Source organism: Phyllostomus hastatus, unplaced genomic scaffold, assembly GCF_019186645.2.
Source record: "Phyllostomus hastatus isolate PE091 unplaced genomic scaffold, TTU_PhHast_1.1 phas_scaffold_1066, whole genome shotgun sequence".
NCBI classification, from domain to species: Eukaryota; Metazoa; Chordata; class Mammalia; order Chiroptera; family Phyllostomidae; genus Phyllostomus; species Phyllostomus hastatus.
In genome coordinates this window covers 6,234,256-6,256,259 of record NW_025334004.1, presented here as the reverse complement: position 1 = coordinate 6,256,259, position 22,004 = coordinate 6,234,256, and the positions used below count along the sequence as shown (strand labels likewise).

Sequence of the window (22,004 nt, the reverse complement as noted above, 5' to 3'; positions counted from 1 at the left end):
GAAAATATCAACTTAAATATCAATGTTAAAGCTTTTAACATTCACAATTACTCTGAAAGAAGTAATTCAACCTACACAGAACTTTAACAAACATAATGACTGTTTCTTGGAAAATATTTAATAATATACTTATTCTTCAAAACTGAACATTTTGAGAGGAGGTAACAAAGGTAAGAATTTAATGAAATATGCTAGAATTGAAAAAAATCCCCAAATTTACTGGTACATTAATTTGTTTAATTAGAGACATACACCATTCTCTCCCAATGCTCAATTAGTTAACATTCCGCAAGAAGTAAACCAGTACTTGTTTCCACGGTTAGTTACTAATTATACTGCATATTCTGATTTTTATCTTCTTGTTCCCTCTAGTCTAAGAACTCTCATGGGACTCACAGTTTGTATACAACATTTTAAAATAACATTAGCACCATTTATTGGGTGCTTTTTATGTACCCGGTACATGCCAAGGACTTTAAGTACACTATTACTGTGTTTAATTCTCATATTAACCAGATATATTTTATCTCCATTTATAGATGAGGTAACTGAGGTTTAGAGGTTAGGCAACTTACAAGACTGTGTAACTGTAAGTGGCAGAGCTGGAAATCTAAGGCACTCTGACTCTAAAGCCCATACATGTTCTCTAGAGCACTCTGTTTCATTGCCAATTATACCTGGTGGACTAATGAATACGTGGATTGAATAAGGAAAGTTCACTTTGAAGGTAGCTGGAATGGGAAATACATTTCCCTATAAAAATGTTGCAAATATGGTTGGGCTGTAACCCTGAGAAAAACCTATTTAACCCACAATGCAGCTGAACTAAATTAGCTTTCTCAATGTAACTTGTAACAATGGATTCTCTCTCTCTCTCTCTCAGGAGAAAGCAGTCCGCAGAGGACATATCCCTTCTTCCCTCAAGACTTTCTTTTCCCTTTCCCTGCATTGCTCTGATCAATTTCCTAGTGGTGGAGACAAGACAGCACCTGTGTTACAGTGGCCAAAGCAGAGGCAGAGGCTAGAACAGATTCTTGAGGAGTTTCCCTCAGGAGAGGAAAAATGGCTTCTGCAGAAAACTAGAGGAGCAAGTCTGTTCATGAACAGTTCTAGTGGGGAAAGACAAAGGAACTTTGGCATGAGGTGGTGTGGAAGGGAATCTAGCAGAAGCAGGCTTTATGGCTGCACCTTGAGGATAATGTCCCCAGCTGGGGAAATTCATCAAGGCCCGTTTCGGGTACTATCTTGCACCACATGCACTGTAACAGCATTTGGTGGAGTCCTGTGCTGTTTTGTTTCCCAACTAATGTAAGCAGCTACACCATATACATCTTTTCCCCAAACTATTTAAAACACAATAACTGACAATCCTGTTTAATTAGTATATTTTAACACCAAAAAAGTCCTACATTTAAATTGGGCTAAAAACCAGATTTTACACATTCATCATGAAGACATTTTATATATACCAAGGGTATTTCTAAAAGTGAGAAAAGTGCTAAGATTTTTCAAAAAGCCCATCACTTACTGAAACTAAATCTAAAGGTGTTTGTCCTTCCTGATTTTTAAGAGTAGGATCAGCTCCATGGGCCAACAATAAAGCACAAAGCTGTGTCCGTCCCTTTTGGGCTGCTTCATGCAAAGGTGTAAAAGCCCATTTATCCGTGGCATTGACACATGCATTATACTTTATTAGTAAAGCTGCTACATCTACATGCTGTAAAAGAAAACAATCCTGTTATAGTCTGAAATTTTATCACACTTTAGTTTCTAAAAAGAAACTAGCCATATACTTATTTTTCCTTCTTTTCATACTTAGTCTGGAAAGGAAAAACTGTTTCTCCCCAACATCATAATTTATGGGTAGTTAATTTAAAATTGCAGTAGACATTCAAATTACTTAAGAAATTATCTAGAAAATATGAAGAATTCTCTAAAAAAAGGAACTAAACCAATAGGACTTTAGCAATTTCTCATTTATTCACATGTTATAACTGACAAATATCAATTTATAAATCAGCAGATTTCCTCAATTACTCAAATTATACTACCGAAGATAGTCAATACTGGTTGTGACATTTAGGGAAGTAAAAAGTCAGGGATAATGCATCTGAACCTACAGATTCCTATGAATCCCAACAAGTCTCCTGGGCACCAAAAAACAAACAAACAAACCAAAAAACATTAAAAGCTCAGTGAAAATAAGAGATAGATGGTAAGGCAATAAATGACAAATGTGCTGCACATCGCACAGGAGGCTTACAACAGATTCAGAACTAAAACTTGGAAGTTATTTAACATCTTTCTTTAGCTCTCATATTTACTTCTCTATAAAATGAGAAAGTCAAACTAAATTCCTGTTGAACTGCAATACTGATTTTCACTTTGAAAATCTCAGAGATTTTTCAAGTTAACATGAAGAACTCACCCCATAAGACGCTGCATTATGCAAAGGAATAAGTCCTCCTTTGTCTTGGGCGTTCACATCAGCTCCATGTTGTAACAAATACTCTGCAACTTCTAAATTATTATAACCGGCTGATTTAGAAAAGAAGTAAAATTACTTTTAATTGTTAATATAAAAATTAGTTACATATATTTATAGAAATCTGAAATTCCCCATTGAAGCCTATTACAAGTTTATCTTATGGGAAAAAATCTGCCTACTGGCCCCAAGCTGGAAGCTCTCAGTTATGACACCCATTTGTTTTAGAGAACCTGACTGATTTGCCCGTATCTTTAAAAACCTTCTTATCAAAGTCCCTGCCTTCATGGTTGTTATATACAACTTCCAGAAAAGGGCTACAAGTAAAAGACTTTCAAACATATAAAAGCTAAGTTAGGAACACAAGTGGCTGACAGAGCAGAAGACAGCTACCCAGTGTGGGTCTCAGGACCTTAATTCTCCAGAAGGCCACAAAGTCATGCTTTTTGCTAGAGAACGTACACTAGAGGAGTACACATACCTACAAGTCTAACAGCAGGACCTATGTATTGCTGTCAACTGCAACTTACTATTTTGCAAATGTCATAACCTCTTAGCTGTCATCTTGGGAACTGTCACCTATCTTAGTACATACTCTTATGGTGAAGTATATTTTGACATATATTCATAGATTGAAAGCAAATCTGGAACTTAGCTTTGCCAAAATAAAACCAGATATGACTTGAACCTTTAAAATAGTTCAAAATATTTTATTCATATTTACTTTTTTTATTGTAGTTTTCATCCTTTTGCTAAAGGATCTAAAGCAAAAAAATTTATTAAGATCAAGTAAAGAAAAAAACGAAACTATGAAACTGCCATAAGCTAAGTATTACATTGATACGTAGCTTCTAGGTCTCAAGGTATAATACTGCTGAAGAGGGTGGAAATATTTTGTATATACAACACATTTATCATTTACAAAGACAAATAACTTAAATATTAATGTTAAGTGTTGTAGATAAGCTTCCATAAAAATATAAGAAGCTAATATAAATAAAAATACACACCACAATTCAAATCAGAGGTCAGGTCACACACATCTAGTCTTGCATGAACTAGAAACCCCTGATGGGCAGTGGAAGTAGAAAAGCTTTTTCTCACCATATTACCATTTGTGGCTTATCACTTCTAAAATTCTCTAGCAGATACATAGATGGAGGAGTACTTTTCCTTGGATAGTGGGGTCCCAACTTACATGGGGTGAGAATGTAAAGGTGAAAATTACATATAACCAAAACCATCCCTTGAACACCAGGAACAGTTACTCCTACAGAGACCGAAATGAATTGGGAGAAGAATAGATTTCCATCTCCCATGTTACAGAGAGGCAGAAACACCTGCACTATCTACTTTCTCTTTTTAAACCATGTGTATATAGATAAAGCCGTATAAGTCAAGCATGTCTATGACACAAGTCTACTGCCTATGCTGTGGGCTCAGTGATTTTAATGGCCCAAACTCTAGCATCTTCAATGCAGGTGAAAAAGCTGTACTGAAGCCACAATGTTGTATACGTGTGCTAAAAATGAAGGTGCAGAGTGCATATTTTTATTGAAGACTTAGAACATATATTATGTACTCAAGTGTGCTCCAAAATTCCTATGTTGAAGCTCTAACCACCAGTACCTTAAATGTGACTGTATTTGTAGGCAGGGCCTCTAAAGAGGTAATTCAATTAAAACAAGGCCAGTCAGACTAGGTCCTAATCCAATCTGACTGGTTTCTTATAAGAGAAGATCTAGGACCTATAGAAAGAGACATACAGGGATGTCTGCCCAACAAAGAAAAGGCAATGTGAGGACACAGTGAGAAGGCGGTCATCTGCTATCCAACGAGAAGGGTCTCAGGAGAAGCCAGTCCTTAACATCTTGATCTCCAGAATTGTGAGAAAATAAATTTCTGTTGTTTAAGCCACCCGTCTATGGTATTTTATAACTAATACAAGAAATAACTTTGGCAAGAGATTTATGTAACTTCTGAAAGTCTTTTAAGACTTTTTTTTCTGTTTGTGCTTAACAGCTATCATTAGAAGAAAGCTTTAGCTTCCCATGAGGAGGGCTAGCTCAAGCAAGCATATTTTTCAAGTGTCTGTACCCTAAACTTATGTATCAAAGATGATTCAAATAACATGGTAACCTGAAATAAAAGTTCCAAAGCACATGGTGACCAGCAGAGTGAAGAACATGAAGTTCACTTTATGGACAAGTGTTGCTCTGTACAAATACACTATAGAGTGTAACAGTGGTATTAGAAGATATCTGATTTGAATTCTTTATGTTTACTTGTAGAAAACATTTCACTCAGGTAAAATGAATCTTAGGAGTCACCAGCCTAAATGTGCAAAACATCATTCCCTTACCTGCCAAATGTAAAGGTGTTGAGTGTCGGCCTTGGGTATCACGGCAATTTACATTATCAGGAGAAGACAACTTCTTTACTCTGGCTAAACAACCCTTCTTGGCAGCATCTAACAAAGCTGAATCTCCCCTAAGTAGATCTTGGATATCAGTATCTCCATCTTTAACAAGATCTAAAGGAGTATTGCCATCTCTGTTTTTCTTTGTAGGATCTGCACCATGCTGGACATGTGAAAAAGTAGAAAAGAGGAATTGACTCAAGTTTGTACTTGGTCAATGAGAAAACAGGCAATGTAATTCTATTTTTAAAAAACCTATTTTCTGCTGAGACTCTAACCTTAAAGGTTAACATGACTGTTATTAATATTTAATATACAAAAAACCACACTTAAAATATTTCATTAAAAATGAACTTTTATGTATGTCATTTTTAGTTTTTTAAAACACTGAAATGAAGCATAAATTCAAACTTTATTCTTGTTTTTACTGTAAAATATCTACACCGATACCTGTATTGAACCAGTACTATCAACTTCATTAGTGTTCAATAAATCTGGCTTAGACATTACACAATCCATGAACTATTTTGAAGTTAAAGTACTAAATAAGAAACTTAACATTACCAGAACAATTTGGCAATGATAATCGACTTTATACGATAATAAATCTATGTGTGATAAATATACTCATAGATTAAAGTACTATTCCTGAATACTATTCTGAAATCTAGATAATTACTAGTTTAAGTTTCCATTAGAATCAGAAGTCTCAAACATATTCTATGTAATATACTCTGTGAATAGAAGTACTTAAATATACCTGGAGCAGCAGTTTGCAAATTTCATATTTTCCTTTTGCTGCAGCTTCATGTAAAGGTGTAAATTTCCATAAATCGGCTACATTAACTACTGCTCCATGCTTAACAAGAAGTTCTGCAACTTCATAATGTCCATAAGAACATGCATTGTGCAAAGGTACAAGGCCTCTGGAAAAAAAAGTAAATAATACAACACAAAAATATGTTTTAATTTAAATAATTACATACAGCTGATAAATTTCTTGAACTCTACAAGGGATTATACTGATTATACTTTATAGAACATAAATATTTATTGAAAGACTAAGTGGAATTATTTTTGGGGTGCTGGCAAAGATGAAATATTTAAAATTACAGAGAATATAACAAACATACATACTCAATATCTACAATTAGGAAATGTATATTTTTAGAGAAAAATAATTTTAAGATAAACTGGAAGAATTTAAATATCCTGAAAGCAAATTGAAAAGAATTTTAAATCAATATTACACTAACATTGCAATCTCCTTGGCTATTGTAAAATACAGGGAATTATGCAAGTAAGTCTGATTATAAATGCTAACCATCATAAAATCTTAACTAAAATGAAGAAGCTAAATTTAATTTAATGTTAAAGAACAGATGTCCCTGCAAATAAAGAGCTGACAACTATCATAAAAATATTTTCGGATTTTTCTAAAAAGGTCTGGTAATGGAAAGAGAGGTCATGGCAATTGTTGGTACTTGCCCTTTGTCTTTAGCATGCACATCAGCTCCGTGTTGCAGCAGATACTCCACCACAGACACCCTGTTATAGCCAGCTGCAAAATGGAGTGGTGTAGACTGACGCCCTTCGATGTCTCTGCAGTTCACACTCTGAACAGTACACAATTTCTATAGGATGGAACCCAGAAAACACATGATGCTACACATTCTGGTTTCTTGTTTTCATTCATTTAGTAGAATTTTTGAATATCTGAGTTATTTTTTGTCTCATCAATTCAGCATCCTCAGAAACTATTTGCTATTTATTTATTTTAAAAAATTAAAAAAAAATTTTGTTTTGTTTTGTCCTGCCCTGGCTGGTGTAGCTCAGTGGACTGAACACTGGCCTGTGAACCAAAGGATTGCTGGTTCAATTCCCAGTCTGGGCACATGCCTGGGGTGTGGTCCAGGTCCCCAGTAGGGGGCCCTTAAGAGGCAACCACACATTGATGTTTATTTATCTCCCTTTCTCCTTCCCTCCCCTCTCTCTAAAGAGAAATATATAAAACCTAAAAAAAAAATTCATTTTGTCCTCACCTAAGGACATTACCCCATTGCTTTTAGAGAGAGGAAGGGAGAGAGAGAACCTCGATGCAAGAGAGAAGCACCGGCTGGTTGTCTCCTATATGCGCCCAGACTAGGGATTCTATGCACCCAGACCAGGAATCAAACCTGCAGCATTTTGGTTATGGGATGACAGTCCAACCAACTGAGGCACACTGGCCAGGGTGCTATTTATTCTTATTTCATCTTGTCACTTATTGGGAATCCTTCTGGTCCTCTATACCTATATCATCTTCTTTTGCTAAAACTAGTAGGTGAATATTATCATTACCACTACTACTATTTACATAAAGGTATTCTAAGTATGAATTATTAGCAATTATAACTTGCACTTTTGGCAAATATATGTGGAAGTACACTGCATCATAAAAGCATCAGAATCACCTGGGGCTTGTTGAAAACTCAGAATCTCAGACCCCCATCTACTGAGTCAGAACTAGCATTTTAATGAGATCCTAGGTGATCTGTAAGCATGTTAAAGATTGAGAAAGTAATGCTCTTGACCAGTGATTCTCGAATTTTCATGTGCATTCGGTCCTACCTCCAGCTTTTCTAACTCAGCGTGTCTTGCCTGGGGCTTGAGAATTTGCATTTCTAACCAATTCCTAGGTGGTGCTGATGCTGGTAGTCATGGAACAACATTTACAGAATTATATTGCACAATATGGAATGAATTAACTAATAGAATGCTATTGTTTATGTACCATCCTTGGGAGAAGAAAATAGTCAATCAAATAATTATTTGTGTTCTTTGGTTTAGAGGATAATGCCTAGCTGAGAAAGGCTGTAAGAGTATGGCAACACTCAAAATACTTAAGAGTATTTTGCATGAGCATTTGGGGAATCAAAGCAACACCAGTAATAAAAATCATGAAGCTCAAAAAAAGTCAAATGAATTATCAATGTAAGTAAAAACCCTTCTCTCTTTACTATCCTACCCTAAAAGTAGAATAACCTAGTGCCAATAAACCAAAGGATCAACTTTCAGGGGTTTAACCTCTGAAAGTGGTGTGTAATCACAGGACTGATAAAGCTCTTTTATGCTATCCAAACAAGACGTTGTCAGATATATAGATTCAGGGTCCCATATGAGAGATGGCATCTCATGGTCTGGTGTCAGGCTCTAAGACTGAGTATTTTGTCATACATATGCCAGGTGCTAGGTTTGGTAGTTATCACTAGCCACACTACTCCCTACTTGTCAGTTTAGTTTTATCCAGACTGAGAAGGTTTTCTAATAGGAAGCATCTAGTCTATGGATCACCACAAAACATAAGTGAGCACATAAGTATGCACTGGGTAATATGCAGATGTTATTGTCCCAGTGATTTACCTGTCTACAGCTAGATAAGGAATAGAAGAGTGGATGAAGACAAAGTTCTATCAACTGATGTTAAAAGGAGAGGTGAAAGAAGACAGCCTGATGACTAGTCTGAGAGAAGAAGGGAGAGAAGAAGGTCTTTCTCAATCCAACTGCATTATTTTATTCTCTAAATCCAATTCCTGTCCCCTATTTCACCTCTTTATCTGTTTCTTCCTCTAGACTCTTTCTAACTTTACAAAAATAGTCTTGTCTTTACTATTATTATACTGAATATAGGTTTATATTCTTTAACATATATAAGTAGACAAGCATTTTTCTTATCACCCACCCCCAATAAAAAATCAGCTAGTTGCCTTTTAACTAAGTAGTTACCTTTAAGTTTAACTTAAGTTACCTGAACTTAAAGTTTCCTTTAACTTAATTTTTGATCACTTCTGCAGGAAATATTTTGGTTCATTACCTTTAACTCAAGTGATTTGCTTTTCCACAAACCAGTAGCCAGTAATAGAAACAAAATCCTCCTGTCAATATCCTCTTAGCCGCCTACTTAACTGACTAAGAATGGAAATATAAAACTCGTCAAACATTTAAGATTGCAATTATAATACTATCTTTCTTTAAAAAATGAAATTATTTTAAAAATAAAACCTGAAGTTATTTGGGAATAGCTGTACTACCTACACAGATAAAGCAGTAGGATAGGATCCATGAACTTTTAAATCAACTTCCAGAGATCTCTTTATTTGAAAGGATAGTGAATAAATTTTCTCAATGTTCAAGTTCAGATGAGACTAACATTCATATTCTGTTCTCAGAAAAATCTAAAACTGTCTTTGCAGGGTGGGTTTGTTCAGGATGGAGAACACCATATGAAAATATGGTGATACTGCTTCAAATAGATACATCTCCTGTGAATCAAATCAATATATTCAGGTTTTTATAGAACTTCTTATTACCTACTAATGGTCCCTAAAATAGGACTCGCACTGCTTTGAAAACATGTGGGGTGAATAGGGGGGTACAACGAAGTTTTTTTCTCTTAGTAGCTTTGGAAATGAAAACAGCATAATTGCCAAAAAAGAAAAAAAAAGTTTTCCAAAATGAAAAAAAATTATGGGACTACTAAAACGCGTAAAACATGCTGAGTTAGCCCTGGCTGGTGTGGCTCAATGGACTGAGTACCAGCCTGTGAACCAAAGGGTTGCCGGTTCGATTCCCAGTCAGGCCACATGGTTGGGTAGTGGGTCAGGTCCCCAGTAGGGGGAACACGGGATGCAAGCACACACTAATGTTTTTCTCTTTCTCCCTTCCTTACCCTCTGTCTAAAAAATAAATAAAATTAAAAAAAAAAAAGTAATTTTGCTCTTGCAAAAATGTTTGGCTTTTGAGTTACATATTTAGCTGGATACACAATTACGATAGGTAACAGAAATATCTGGTATGGGCATTAAAGACATTAGATATGATCCTGTTGTGAAAAGTAAAGCAAAATCTAAGGAAGTAACCAGTTTCTCTAAGTAAGACAACTACAGGAATTGGGTGCCGAATAAGAGCTGAAGTTGGCTCCTCTGAGGAATAAAAAATTCAGTTTGGATAAGTTTAAGATTATAAGGAGACTGTGGCTCTGAAAAGTGGCAACACTGCATCATTATTATGTTTAAACACTGGGTCCTCAGAGAAGAAATGTATAGATGGAATAAGACACTGTTTAATTTTTTCTGCCTTTTTGTTTTGTATGTCAAATGTAAACAACAATAGACGATAATTTGATATAACTTATTTTTTTAATCCTCACCCAAGAATATGCTTACTGATTTTAGAGATGGGGAAAGGAGAGAGAGGGAGAGAAACACCAATGAGAGAGAGAGAAGCATAAACTGGTTGCCTTTTATACACTCTCTAACCAGGGGCCGAACCCACAACCCAGGCATGTGCCCTGGCCAGAATTCAAACCAACAACCTCCTGGTCTGTAGGATGATGCTCCAACTAAGTGAGTCACACTGGTCAGGGGGATATACCTTATTCTTTTAAAGGGACAAATGTACAGGTCCTTTAAACAAAATGCATTTCCATAAACATGCAGTTTATTTAAATTTGTGACTGTGATGCATTTACAGAAATATATGTAAAACTAAAAAGTTTCTTTCATTACTTAATGATTCTAATGTTCAGAACTAAATTAGCATTATTTATCTTTTAAAACAAGGTACACATAAATAACTAGGCTCTTCATTTTAACAGTATAGATACATCAAACACTGTCAAATTAAAAATTCAAAGTAAAAAACATACGATCATCTCTTACTTTTACAGTTTCTACATCTCCAGCCTTTGCAGCTTCCAGCAGTTGTCTGTCTGCTTCTGAATTACCTAATGGGATGCCCTCTAAAGAGAAAAAGAAGGAAAGAGCAATTAACTCCTCCTATTAGAAGGAAGAACCACCAAGCTTTAAGGGAGGCATCTTATCTGAAAGTAGAGTTCTTTTTTACTTGGGTAGATTTTACTACAAAATCTACAAAATACCTATGGTACTAGAGGAAAAAGAGTTAAGACTTTCTTGAAACTTTTTTTGGAAACATATGTAAGTGACATACATGTAAATGTGAACAATAACCATAAAGTGTGACTTAGACAATGTAAAGGAACATAAAATAGATGATGAAAGATGGCCTGCTCTATAACCAAGCCTGTAGAATGGTGGAAAAATAGAGTAGTGCAACCACCAGAGATCTAACCATGGTTCTGACATTAACTAGCTATCTGACTGGGGTAAGTCACTTGAACTTTCTGGGCTTCAGACTTTTCTTAGTTTCAAAATGAGAGAAGTTGGATTAGAAGATATCTAAACTCACTTTCAGGTCTGGAAGTCTGTTTTATAGCTTAAATAAATCCCATAGGAAAGGAAAAAACACATACCTTGCGTCTTAGAACAAAATAAACTCCAGATGGATTAAAGACTTAAATATAAAAATTAAACCTTAAATATAATAGAAGAGACTATAAGTAAGCGTTTTTATCTTGTAGTAGAAAAATGTGGTGGAGTAGTACATCAAAAGCAGAATCAAAATTGATTTGGAAAAATATTTACCCAGGCATTAAATAAAGCATTAAACAAATTGGTAAGACAAAGAAAAAAATGGAAAAAATATCACAACACGTATCTTAAAACTGCAAAGTAATGCACTTTATTTTTCATCCATTAGTGGGCAAAGAGGAAATGGAGGAGCTACATGACAGTATTTCTGTGATTTGTATTAACAAAGCATCTATTACTTCTGTAATTCACACACAAATTCACACGAGGAGAAGATTAAGAATTATAATACCTAGGGGCTGACAAAAAAAACAGATCCTGTCATATACTGTTAGTAGTAGAGCATAAAATGGTACATAACATTTATAGAAGATGATTTAACAATTACATTTATTCTCTGATCTGGGAATTGTACTGTGATACTTTATTCTAAGAAATTAGCTGGAAAAGTAGGTAACAGCATTTTGCATAAAACCACCAAGACTGTCAATCTCCCTCACTAGGCAACTGAATAGGGCTAGCCAAAATGACACTGAAACAAATACATGGTATGCGGGGAAGTAACGTAGTCCTGTGGTTAGCTCACAGTTCTGGCAGCTTCCAGGAGGTTTTATCAACCAGCCTCTACCTAGTCAAGGAGTGTTTTTCTCAAAGTGTGGTTTCTAGACCACAGGTATAAGGATCTCATCAAGTGTGACTACTGAAGATATAAAAGGCTTGATCTGTTACATTTCTTCTCATTACAGCTTTGGGATGTCAGATACTCTTAAATTCTAGTAAAATGTAGACATGTAGGCAAAGACACTTTAAAATCATGGGACCAGATTTCTAGGCTAAAATTTTTAAGATATGTGTAGATATTTATAACTTGTATATAAATATTTAGTCTAAATATTTTTAGATGTAATGAAAGGGTGAATAGTTAAATAAATTGTATTAAGTCAAATGGTTGGTTACCTTGCATAAAATCTACATGCCCTACATATGAAAAATCTAAAAAAAAAAAAAAAAGCATAGAAGTAGGGCTAGTCTTTCAAGTATTATTTATCACTATGGTTACTCTACCAAGAGACATCTACCTTTCAAAGTTTTCCCTTCTTTAAAAAGAAATATCTACTATTGTACCATACTCATAAAAGCTTTCTAGATAAAAACTTGAGTCAGCTATTTATTCAGAGAAATTGGGCAGAAAATGCTACTGAAACAAAATCCTAATAAAGATTAAACAACATTTGGACATTAATTATAATAAGTTAGGAAGAAATAACAGCCAAAAATTCTAAAATAAATTCCTTTTACTACCAACTCTTATATAGTGTGTGAAAAAATTTAAAGGTTAAACAATAATTTCATGGAAGCAGTTAATACCTTGAAGAAGCTGCTGCACGTTTTCATTCCCCATCTGTAAGGCAGTGAAGCCCTGCAGGGATATGATGTTAGGGTCACACCCATAGCTCAGGAGCAGGCGGCAGGTCTGTAGGTGACCACAGTGTGCGGCTCTGTGCAGAGAAGTCTGACCAAGATTATCCAGAGCATTCACCTGAATAATGCAGAAAAAGCTGAAATTAGCTTTCAACGCAAATTTTTAAATCATCCAATCATGTATTTAACATTTGCTACTAATTTAAAATCCTCAACTATTTTCTTAAGAAGCCTATTCAAAACAAATATTTGTGCCCAAATTTAGAACATAAATCCACTAATTCATGAAGGCTGACAGCAGAAGGAAGACTCAATTTTGGGTTAAAAGGGTAAGATGTTGAGTAACAGCTGTGTTTAACATCAAAGTATTAATAAGTTTACTGCATTCAGAGCTAGACATTGCCTAAGAAAGTCTAATCCATGTATTTTTATGGTTCTCTGAGGTCCAGAAATGTGGAGAACAACCCAGAGAGAGACAATAGTAACAAATCCAGAGATTAGGTTAGCATTAAAACACTTATTTCTATTGGCTTAATCATCCACATTTTTTTTATCATGTAAATAAAATATAACCTGTATTTACAAAATACACTATAAAATATTCACACAATAGAATACTTCTGAGCAATAAAAAGGAACAAACTATTCATAAGTGGATGAATCTCCAAAACAGTATATTGAGGAAAAAGCCTTACACAAAAGTATAATCATCATATGATTCATTAGACACAAAGGCCTTAAACAGGCAAATCTAACCTATGTAGGAAAAAGTAAAAATGATTATTGCCTCTAGGGATGGAGATTGCCTTGAATGGGGGTCCTGTCTTCTGCCATAAGATAATGCTCTGTATCTTGGTGAGTTTTGATTACACGGGTGTATGCATTAGTCAAAATTCAGTAAATGTACACTTAAGATTTGTGCATTTCACTGCATGTAAATTTTACACTTAAAAAAGCCTGTAAATGAATACTGACCTCTAGATGCCACCTATGTGAAAGTACTTAAGAAGTGTGCAATAATGTACAAATTACTCTGACATGTCAAAAAAATAAAGATATATTGAGAGAGGGAGAAAATGATATGTAATAAAGCAATGTAGCAACATGTTAACAAAATCTAGCTTGTGGGCACATATTCTCTATAAAATTCTTTCAACTTGGCTGTATTTTTAAAACTGTTCATCATAAAAAAAAACCCCACCTGTAACACTCCCCCATCTCATCCTTACTCTACCCTTCCCAACCAGGGAAATAAATCTTCAAAACATAACTGAGAAATTAAGTTCCTTGGTAATTAATCCTGTGGCCATTAGTGTGTTTTGAGACACTGTCCAATTTATATTCATGAAATTGGGAAGAATTTAAACGGGAATTTAGTAAAACTTTCTTAATGAACCCAAAACTAGACTACATATAAATGGCTCATTTCCAGCCTATGGAATCTGAAAAAGTAATTTAAAATGTGCAGGGTAATTTATTTAAAAAGTAATTTAAAATGTGCAGGGTAAGACTCACTAAAATATGAAGTACATTCACTTGAAAACTTAAATTGGGTACCACTCCGTTTTAAGATTAGTGTGACCAACGTGACCTGGTTTGTCTGGGACTTCCCCAGTTTTAGCACTGAAAATACTGTGTAAAATTTTGGGACTCCCTCAGTCCTGGACACACCTGGATGGCTGGCCACCCTATTCAAGACTTGTTTCACTGAGTTTCACAACTCAAACTTAATATGCATCCGGATATTCTTCTAGTAATGCATCTCAGGCACAAAAAAGCAAGTAGTGAAAAGTTACAGAACGTACAGACAAATGAGATATGACAAGCAGTCAAGCAGAAATAACTTTATTCAGTAATTTACAATAGGAAAGATGAAAATTATACATCATCAAGAATTCCCCCAAATCAAAGAGAAATTAAGACACTGAGAGGCAACAGAAAAAGAAACTGTAGAATTCTAAGTGGTTACTTGAGTGCGAAGCCCAAGGAAGGACAGATCAGAAAACTATTCTGCAAAGCACATTTAGAGAAGAGCCTCGGGGCGATCTAAGGAGGAAGGGATCTCTATTTCATTTTTCTCCCTTTATTCAGAGTAGCTTCATTATTTCTGTTATATAATAAATTTCTACTAACGATGTTGTTCAAAGGCAAGGGTCTGCAGCTAAAAACTGTCTTGGCCCATGTGGCTCAGTTGGTTGGAACATCATCGGGTAAACCAAAGGGCTGTGGGTTCCATTCCCAGTCAGAAAACATGCCTGGGTTGTAGGTTCAGTCCCCAGTCCAGGCTCGTATGAGCAATTGATTAATGTCTCTCTCTTGCATCAATGTTTCTCTCCCTCTCTCATTTCCCCTCTCTAAAATCAATAAGCATGTCCTCAGATGAGGATTTTAAAAAAAGAAATGTATCTTTAAAAAAAAACCCAAAAACTTGTAAAACTCCTGAATTAGGTGACTGTCACCCCTATCTGGAATGCTATGTTTATCTTTTACAGATGGTTATTTTTTTTTTAAAGTTCCTGGGTAAGAAATGATTTGTAGCTTGGATGACAACATAATTAATTATTCAACAAATAAAATGCAGTGTGCATAAATGCCAACTAAAAAATATTAATTTCCCAATATGAGTAGCATTTCCCAATATAGGGAGCTATGTTTTTAGTCAAGTTATTTAAATAATTCATTTTCTGTTCCAAGTTCTTTGGCTTAGTCACAGAAATAACAGAGGGTGAGAAAGACTGTGGCTGGGGTAAATAACTGGAGTTATCATGGTAACCTAGGTACAAAAGACATGAGAAAAGAATACTGGAAAATATGATAGGTCAGAATCAGTATTCTGTAGCTAGGGATATTTTCCTGAAGACTATATAGAATGTTACAAAAAGACCTTAAGGATAACTGGACCAGGGAGTGGGGGGGTTGGCGGGGGCAGGAGAGGTGAACTGGTGGTGGTGGTTAAAAGGAATAAAGGATATATAAGAAAAATGTCATTTTGAATAAATCTATAGGATTTCTAGCAAAAAATTTGATAAAGAAAAAGTATCTGCAGGACTATTTTTAAGTACAGATTAAGAGGAAAACAGTAATACTTATAAGAGAGTGAACCATTTAAAAAGTCAGGCATTTCATTTGCTAAACAAAATAACTCACTGGATTACCAAAGATTACCAAAGAGGTAATACCTTTGCTTCATGTTTCACCACAACTTCGACAACATCATTGTGAGCTTTCTCAGATGCCACATGTAGAGGAGTCAAGAATCTTAAAGAGAAAAAGCCAGCCAAATAAATGTATTTTTCAAAAAAAAAAGTCAATAATTTTTAATTATTAAAATTATACTTACTCTTTAGTTTTTTCATTGATGTTTGCTCCTTTTCTTAGCAATAGTTCGCATATTTGCTTTCTTTTAGGGTACGGAGATGCAGCAGCACAATGCTAGATAATTTAAATTGCAGCATTAATCAAGGACTATATGTGATTGATTTTTATTTAAGAATATTTGTGTCCAATCAAGAAGTTATTTTAATTTTTTATTTTTGACCAACTTTTTAAAAACTTTGTTACTCAAAGACTTTCTATTGGATAGAATGTGCAACGATTACTAAATTCTGGCAGGGTCTGAAAATCTTATTTACTAGATAACATCTATTACTAAATACTCTGATCAAACTTTATAGTTTTTCTTACATCTTTGAAAAAGCTACTACTGTGATAAAAATTTTAAATTAATGTGACCAATACTCAAAACTATTCCCATTGAGAATGGTGCTTATGTTATTTTTAAAAGGTTCATTAATAAAATGCCCCCAAAGCTGGGGTTTCTTTACATGAAGAAATAACATAGCTCTCATCAGCTCTGGATGCTGCTGCCTGGTTAATAGCGCTGATGGAACAGTATTTGTTGACGAGTAGTATTTATTTCTCTTTTAATCAGCTGTTCCAGCAGAACAAGGAGCTTGGATTACCTGCTTGGCAAATATCAGTGGTAGAAAATGATACACTTCAAGCTGGATGTGGCAGCATGAATGTGTATGATATATCAAGGAGTAAGAGAGATAGGAGACAGGGATGCACTCATTATAAACTTAGTTAAGTATCTTGTGGTCATGTCCCAGATCTTTTCATCCTCAACATCCAGGATGACATGAATACACAACAGGTGTTTAAAAAATGTCTAAATCAATGTGTGAATGACTAAATCAATGTGTGTGTGTGTGTGTGTGTGTGTGTGTGTATAAAGATAAAATTTAAACCTGAAATTCATGGAATAAAAGTTCTAGATAACTGTTAGAAGCTAAGTTGTTTTATACAGCTAACTACACAGTACATAGGAAATTTGTTTTCTGATTCTGACCTGATGTTAATTACAAAGTTTATCCAATCTTCATGACTTTGTTTCAGATCCATTTTTTTGATGCTGTTGCTGTCACAAAAATCATTCCTTTGCTCTCAATAAAACCCTTCCTAATTGGCAAGCCTAGCTCCTTTGCATGTTATGAGTAACCACTCCAGGGCATCTAATAGGATAGTACACAGACTGGAAATAGTTTATTTCCAAGAATTTTGACCGCATTCATTTCAAATTGCTCCTCTATTCCTCTGCCCTTTCCTGGGACAGGGCCTGTAATTTCTGGAAACCTGGAAGACACTGCCCCTGGACAACTATCTAGTACTTAACTCCTAGTATGTTTTAAGGTTAATAACAAAATTAAGGTGTTAAATAGCAGAATATTTAGGGAAAAATCAAGATGTAGTGTAAGCTGTTCAGACCCAGAAAATTTTCCATCTCAGTCTTTACAAGTCTCTCTGTATCATCTTTATGCTGTTATGATTTTAATTTTGCACTAGCGTTTCTTATTAGTCTGTGGCTTTACTATTGTTTTACCTGGATAATTTTTACAAGTAGAAAAAACCATCTACAATGTTTTATATATAGGTTTCTACATAACCTTCACATAGTTTATGTCACATTGTAAGGAAGAAAATAAACCATAAAAGGAATTTGATATGTAAGGCTACATGAGTTAAATTTTCCCCTAAACATGGCAATTTATTTAGGGCCATCTTCCCTCACTCAAAGCACATTCTGCAATTCATACAGCAGGATTTGCTTCCTTTTAAATTTCTGCTTCTAAGGTAGTCTCTGATTACACCATTCCCTTTCCTATCTTCCATCACTTATGATTACTAGCTCCCATCTTTTCTGAATGCTTTTTCATAGACTGCTTGGTTCTCATTTACTTTGTTGCAGTTCCACCGGGGTCATTATTTCCATCAGGGAAATAGCTTTTACTCACACACTTTATTCACACAATAGAGAGAGAAAATATACTGACTTTTAGATCTAATTTTGAAAGAAATCACAATAGTAGAAGGAAAACCAAGTGATTTTTATGTTGGTGGCAGAATTACTTTCTTTCTTATTATTTTCAGTGGTTCCGACTTTTCTTTTTTAGAGATTTTATTTATTTATTTTCAGAGAGAGGAGAAGGGAGGGAGAAAAACACTGATGTGAGAAACATTGACTGGCTGCCTCCTATACAATGCTCCAACTGGGAGAAAAATTGGCGACCTTTTACTTTGTGGGAGGATGCTCAACCAACTGAGCCACATTGGTTAGGGCGGGTTTCAAATTTCCAATCACAGAATAGTTATAATTTTATAATAAAAAAGCGAATTATATGTACCATTCATGATAATAAAAAACTATACACAGTATATCCAGTACATACATAAAGCATTTTTCTGGAAGGATACTCAAATGAGCAATAGCACTGCATTTCGGGGCTCAGGTTGTCCATTTTTCTGTATTGTCTGATACTTTTTTATATATGAGCAGGTATTAATTTTTAAAAAGCACAGATTTTAAAACAATGCTATTACTAAAAGTAGGAGGACATTATGATAGTCACCCTGTATCATCAGAAGAGGTAGAATAATGACTAGTTTTGCGTATTTCTGGTTACTGTATTGTAAAAACTTAAATCTGAAACATTACCAATGCTGTTTCATGTGTTTGAGGATGCTTAAAATTGACCATTTCCAGAGAGAGATGTTTTTTGATTCGTGTAACGTCAGCTTCCCGTGCAGCCTGCAGCAAAGAGTGGCCTTTAAATTCATCTAGATGAAGAAAAAGTATTTAAATCTGTATGAGAATAGTCAAATTGACAGGATTCACCTAGTAAAAGACACAGTATTTTTCTTGAAATTATTTTCAAAATTATCTACCAAAATAGCCAAACTGAGAGTCTAAAGACAAATAGAACCCCCAGAAAGGGAAACAGTGGTGTTCCAGTTCACCTCAGTTATGACCCAGTTTATCCCCAACTCTATCACAGATGTAGCCCATGGCCAACTCAAGATCTGTTTTGGTCTGAAGGTATCTAGAGAACTGCGATATATTCCCAGACAGAGAGTTCTGAGAATTTTCTAAAACACAGAAATTTTCTCAGTAAAAATAGAGGGCGATCACAGTTCCTACACTAACATTACAGCAGTAGCAGATGGCTTTGTTCACACATCAGAGAACTCGGGACAAGATGGGTATCTCCAAGAGGCATCTACATATTTTCTTAAGGTTCTTCTCTTCTATTCCTCAGATCTGTGAAACCATCCTTACCCTTTAATACTCCAAAATAATGTAAGTTTCCTATTTATGTATAGCAAACTAAAGTAGGTGGCTACTTCTCACTATATCTACACTTCAGCTATACATAGAAAACCATAGAACTGCCCGGATACCAAAGAATATTAGATGGTAAAATCCGGGGACTATGTTTATAAGACCGCAACCTGGAAACACATTATGTTCCCAAAGTTCACTTTTTAAACAAATTATTTCAGAAAAATAACAAATAACCTTTTAACCTCATGGCACTTTCACTAGAAAGTCACATCAAAGTTAGGAACAAATCCAAATTCTTTTCAAAAGCATACCATCTATAAGACTAACACATGTAAAAAGCATTTAACTTGACTTCAAAAAAACCAATACAAATACGTTTTCATTTCATAGCCTCTTAAGAGCAGAATGAGTAGAAACTTCCAAATGATTAAATATGCTAATCTAAAACATATAACCCATGGTTAAGGAAAATATTCTACTATTTAAACATTTCTAGAAACAAACAAGAAATAATTTTTAGTTCGATATCATAATATCTTAGCAAAACATTCATCATTTTATACTCACATGCTAATCTTTCTTTTAACTGTGGTGTGGGAGCCAAGTCGATAGCACTTTTATTATGACAATTCAGCAGTGTTGGATCTGCACCGTAACTCAGGAGAAGAGAGCACACTTCGACCCTGTTCTTAGAAGCTGCCTCGTGAAGAGGAGTGAACTGCCACAAGTCCATTGCATTTACACAGGCACCATGCTGAGGGTGGGGGGGGGAAGGGAGCACATACTTAGTGTTCAATTTTTAAGAGAATTTAGAATTATTAATAGTCTGTAATTTAACATCACACAAGCTTAAACAGGTTATATTCCCAAAGTTCACTTTTTAAACCAATTATTTCAGAAAAAGAATACATCCCCCTTCCCCACCAATGGAAGAAACAGTAGCTGTCATGACCTTCTTATGACAGCTGCTGACAGAATAAGGAAAAATATTCAAGGGGCAGAATGAGAGAAGTGTATGGTCAAATACATATACAGAGACTGGGGAACAAAAAAAATTGGGGTGTGGGTAACATCCTTGGATGTACTCAAAGGAGGATATATTATCTTCTATTCTCATCCAACGGGGAGCAAAATAAGGAATTTCTTGCCAGTTCTGAGAACCTGCCTGTTCAACAATAGCCACCCAATATACTGAAAGAATTAAAGCTTACCCAGTGAGCCTGTTCCAACCCAAGGTACAAATGTTGCGAAGGTAACTGGTGGTTGTAACAATATACGATTCACTAAAAACTGCTTTCTGATATTTTTCAAGAGTTTTGAAACTTCTCTGTAGCCACAAATTATAGAATTACTTAATTTGCTATTTGTAAGATGGTGGTGCCACTTTACATTTAAAATCTTATGGTATTTCAAAAATCTCAAGCAAATGCTAACATATCAATCATCTACATTTTATAATAATTATAAATACTCCTATATCCACCGAGCACTAAAAACACATAGAAAATAGATACACTATGTATTTAAAGCACCTTATATAATTATTAAAAAAAGTAGAAGAAAACTAACCTTGACCAGAAGTTCAGTTACTTCATAATGACCATAAGAACAGGCATTGTGTAAAGGCACCAGATCACTACAATATGAGAGGGGGGACACCTGTTATTACAGATTCCCTAAACTTATTTAATTTTGACTAATTTAAATTTAGTTAGATTTAAATAGCAAATGGTTTATGTGACCTTTCAATAAAAACGTGTCCACTTGAACCTAAATCCTAGCAATCATAGCTCCCAAGTCTCTGTGAAATCTATCTCTGCCCCTCACAACCCCCACCCTGGCCAACACACACTGCCACTATTTTGGTTCAGGCTTTTACTATTGCTCCCTGTATTACTGAAATTAACCCTCACTTAAATTTGATCCTCAAGCTATGGCCTGATTTTTTCAAAAGGTTATCTAATGGGGTTACTCCTTTTTATACACCCTTCACTGGTTCTTCCTTGCTTTCAAAAGATGGTTCCAACTGCTTAGCCTGGCATATAATGATCTGACCCTCTCTAGCCTCACCCTGCAATAACAGTATACTAAACCACTTGCAGTTCCCTAAATGCCTGTACATAGGACTATCCCCTGGGCGTAGGATAGATTTCCCTCCCTCCTGGCTTACTGCTAAACATGTTTTCCAAACTCAGAGCTCAAACAATGACTCCTCTTTGAGATAAATTCTGTAAGGTATATTCCTTAATAAAACTAAAACTTAATTTCATTGTGATTGCAATGGAAGAAGAATTTTCTACATAAGAAGGCACAGTGGAACCTTAAAATCTTTACGTATCTGTGAGCTGCTCCTCCACGGGAATTACTCACAACTGATTACCCCAGACATGTACGTGATGGCCTCAGTCTCTAGTTATATGCCCTTCTTTAAAGACTCATGACTTTCCTTCCCATTTTTTGTCTACAAAATGTTTTACTTGCCTGATCCCTAATTCCATTTCCAACTATCTGCTAGTTACCTCCACATGAGTTCCTACCATCATCTCATAAAACCAAGAGTTCTAAAAGTGAACTCAATTTTTCCCCCTTACAATAATTTTCCCCTTTGGATTTTAGTACGTGTATCAT

The 22,004-nt window shown here is 35.1% G+C and overlaps 1 protein-coding gene across 2 annotated transcripts in view; it reads right to left on the bottom strand.

The window, feature by feature from the left end:
* Positions 1-22,004, bottom strand: part of TNKS2 (tankyrase 2) — a 53,468-nt gene that overhangs the window by 18,724 nt on the left and 12,740 nt on the right. Inside the window, exons 7-18 of one of the 2 annotated variants that reach the window (XM_045853833.1) lie at positions 20,946-21,012; positions 19,944-20,130; positions 18,750-18,871; positions 16,095-16,186; positions 15,934-16,012; positions 12,701-12,872; positions 10,604-10,683; positions 6,393-6,538; positions 5,665-5,830; positions 4,848-5,067; positions 2,429-2,538; positions 1,529-1,717 (exon numbers count right to left, since the gene is read on the bottom strand). In XM_045853833.1, the coding sequence (XP_045709789.1) occupies positions 1,529-1,717; positions 2,429-2,538; positions 4,848-5,067; positions 5,665-5,830; positions 6,393-6,538; positions 10,604-10,683; positions 12,701-12,872; positions 15,934-16,012; positions 16,095-16,186; positions 18,750-18,871; positions 19,944-20,130; positions 20,946-21,012 (1,630 nt within the window). The remainder of the gene's footprint in view (positions 1-1,528; positions 1,718-2,428; positions 2,539-4,847; positions 5,068-5,664; positions 5,831-6,392; positions 6,539-10,603; positions 10,684-12,700; positions 12,873-15,933; positions 16,013-16,094; positions 16,187-18,749; positions 18,872-19,943; positions 20,131-20,945; positions 21,013-22,004) is intronic. The other variant, XM_045853834.1, reaches the window with a different exon arrangement.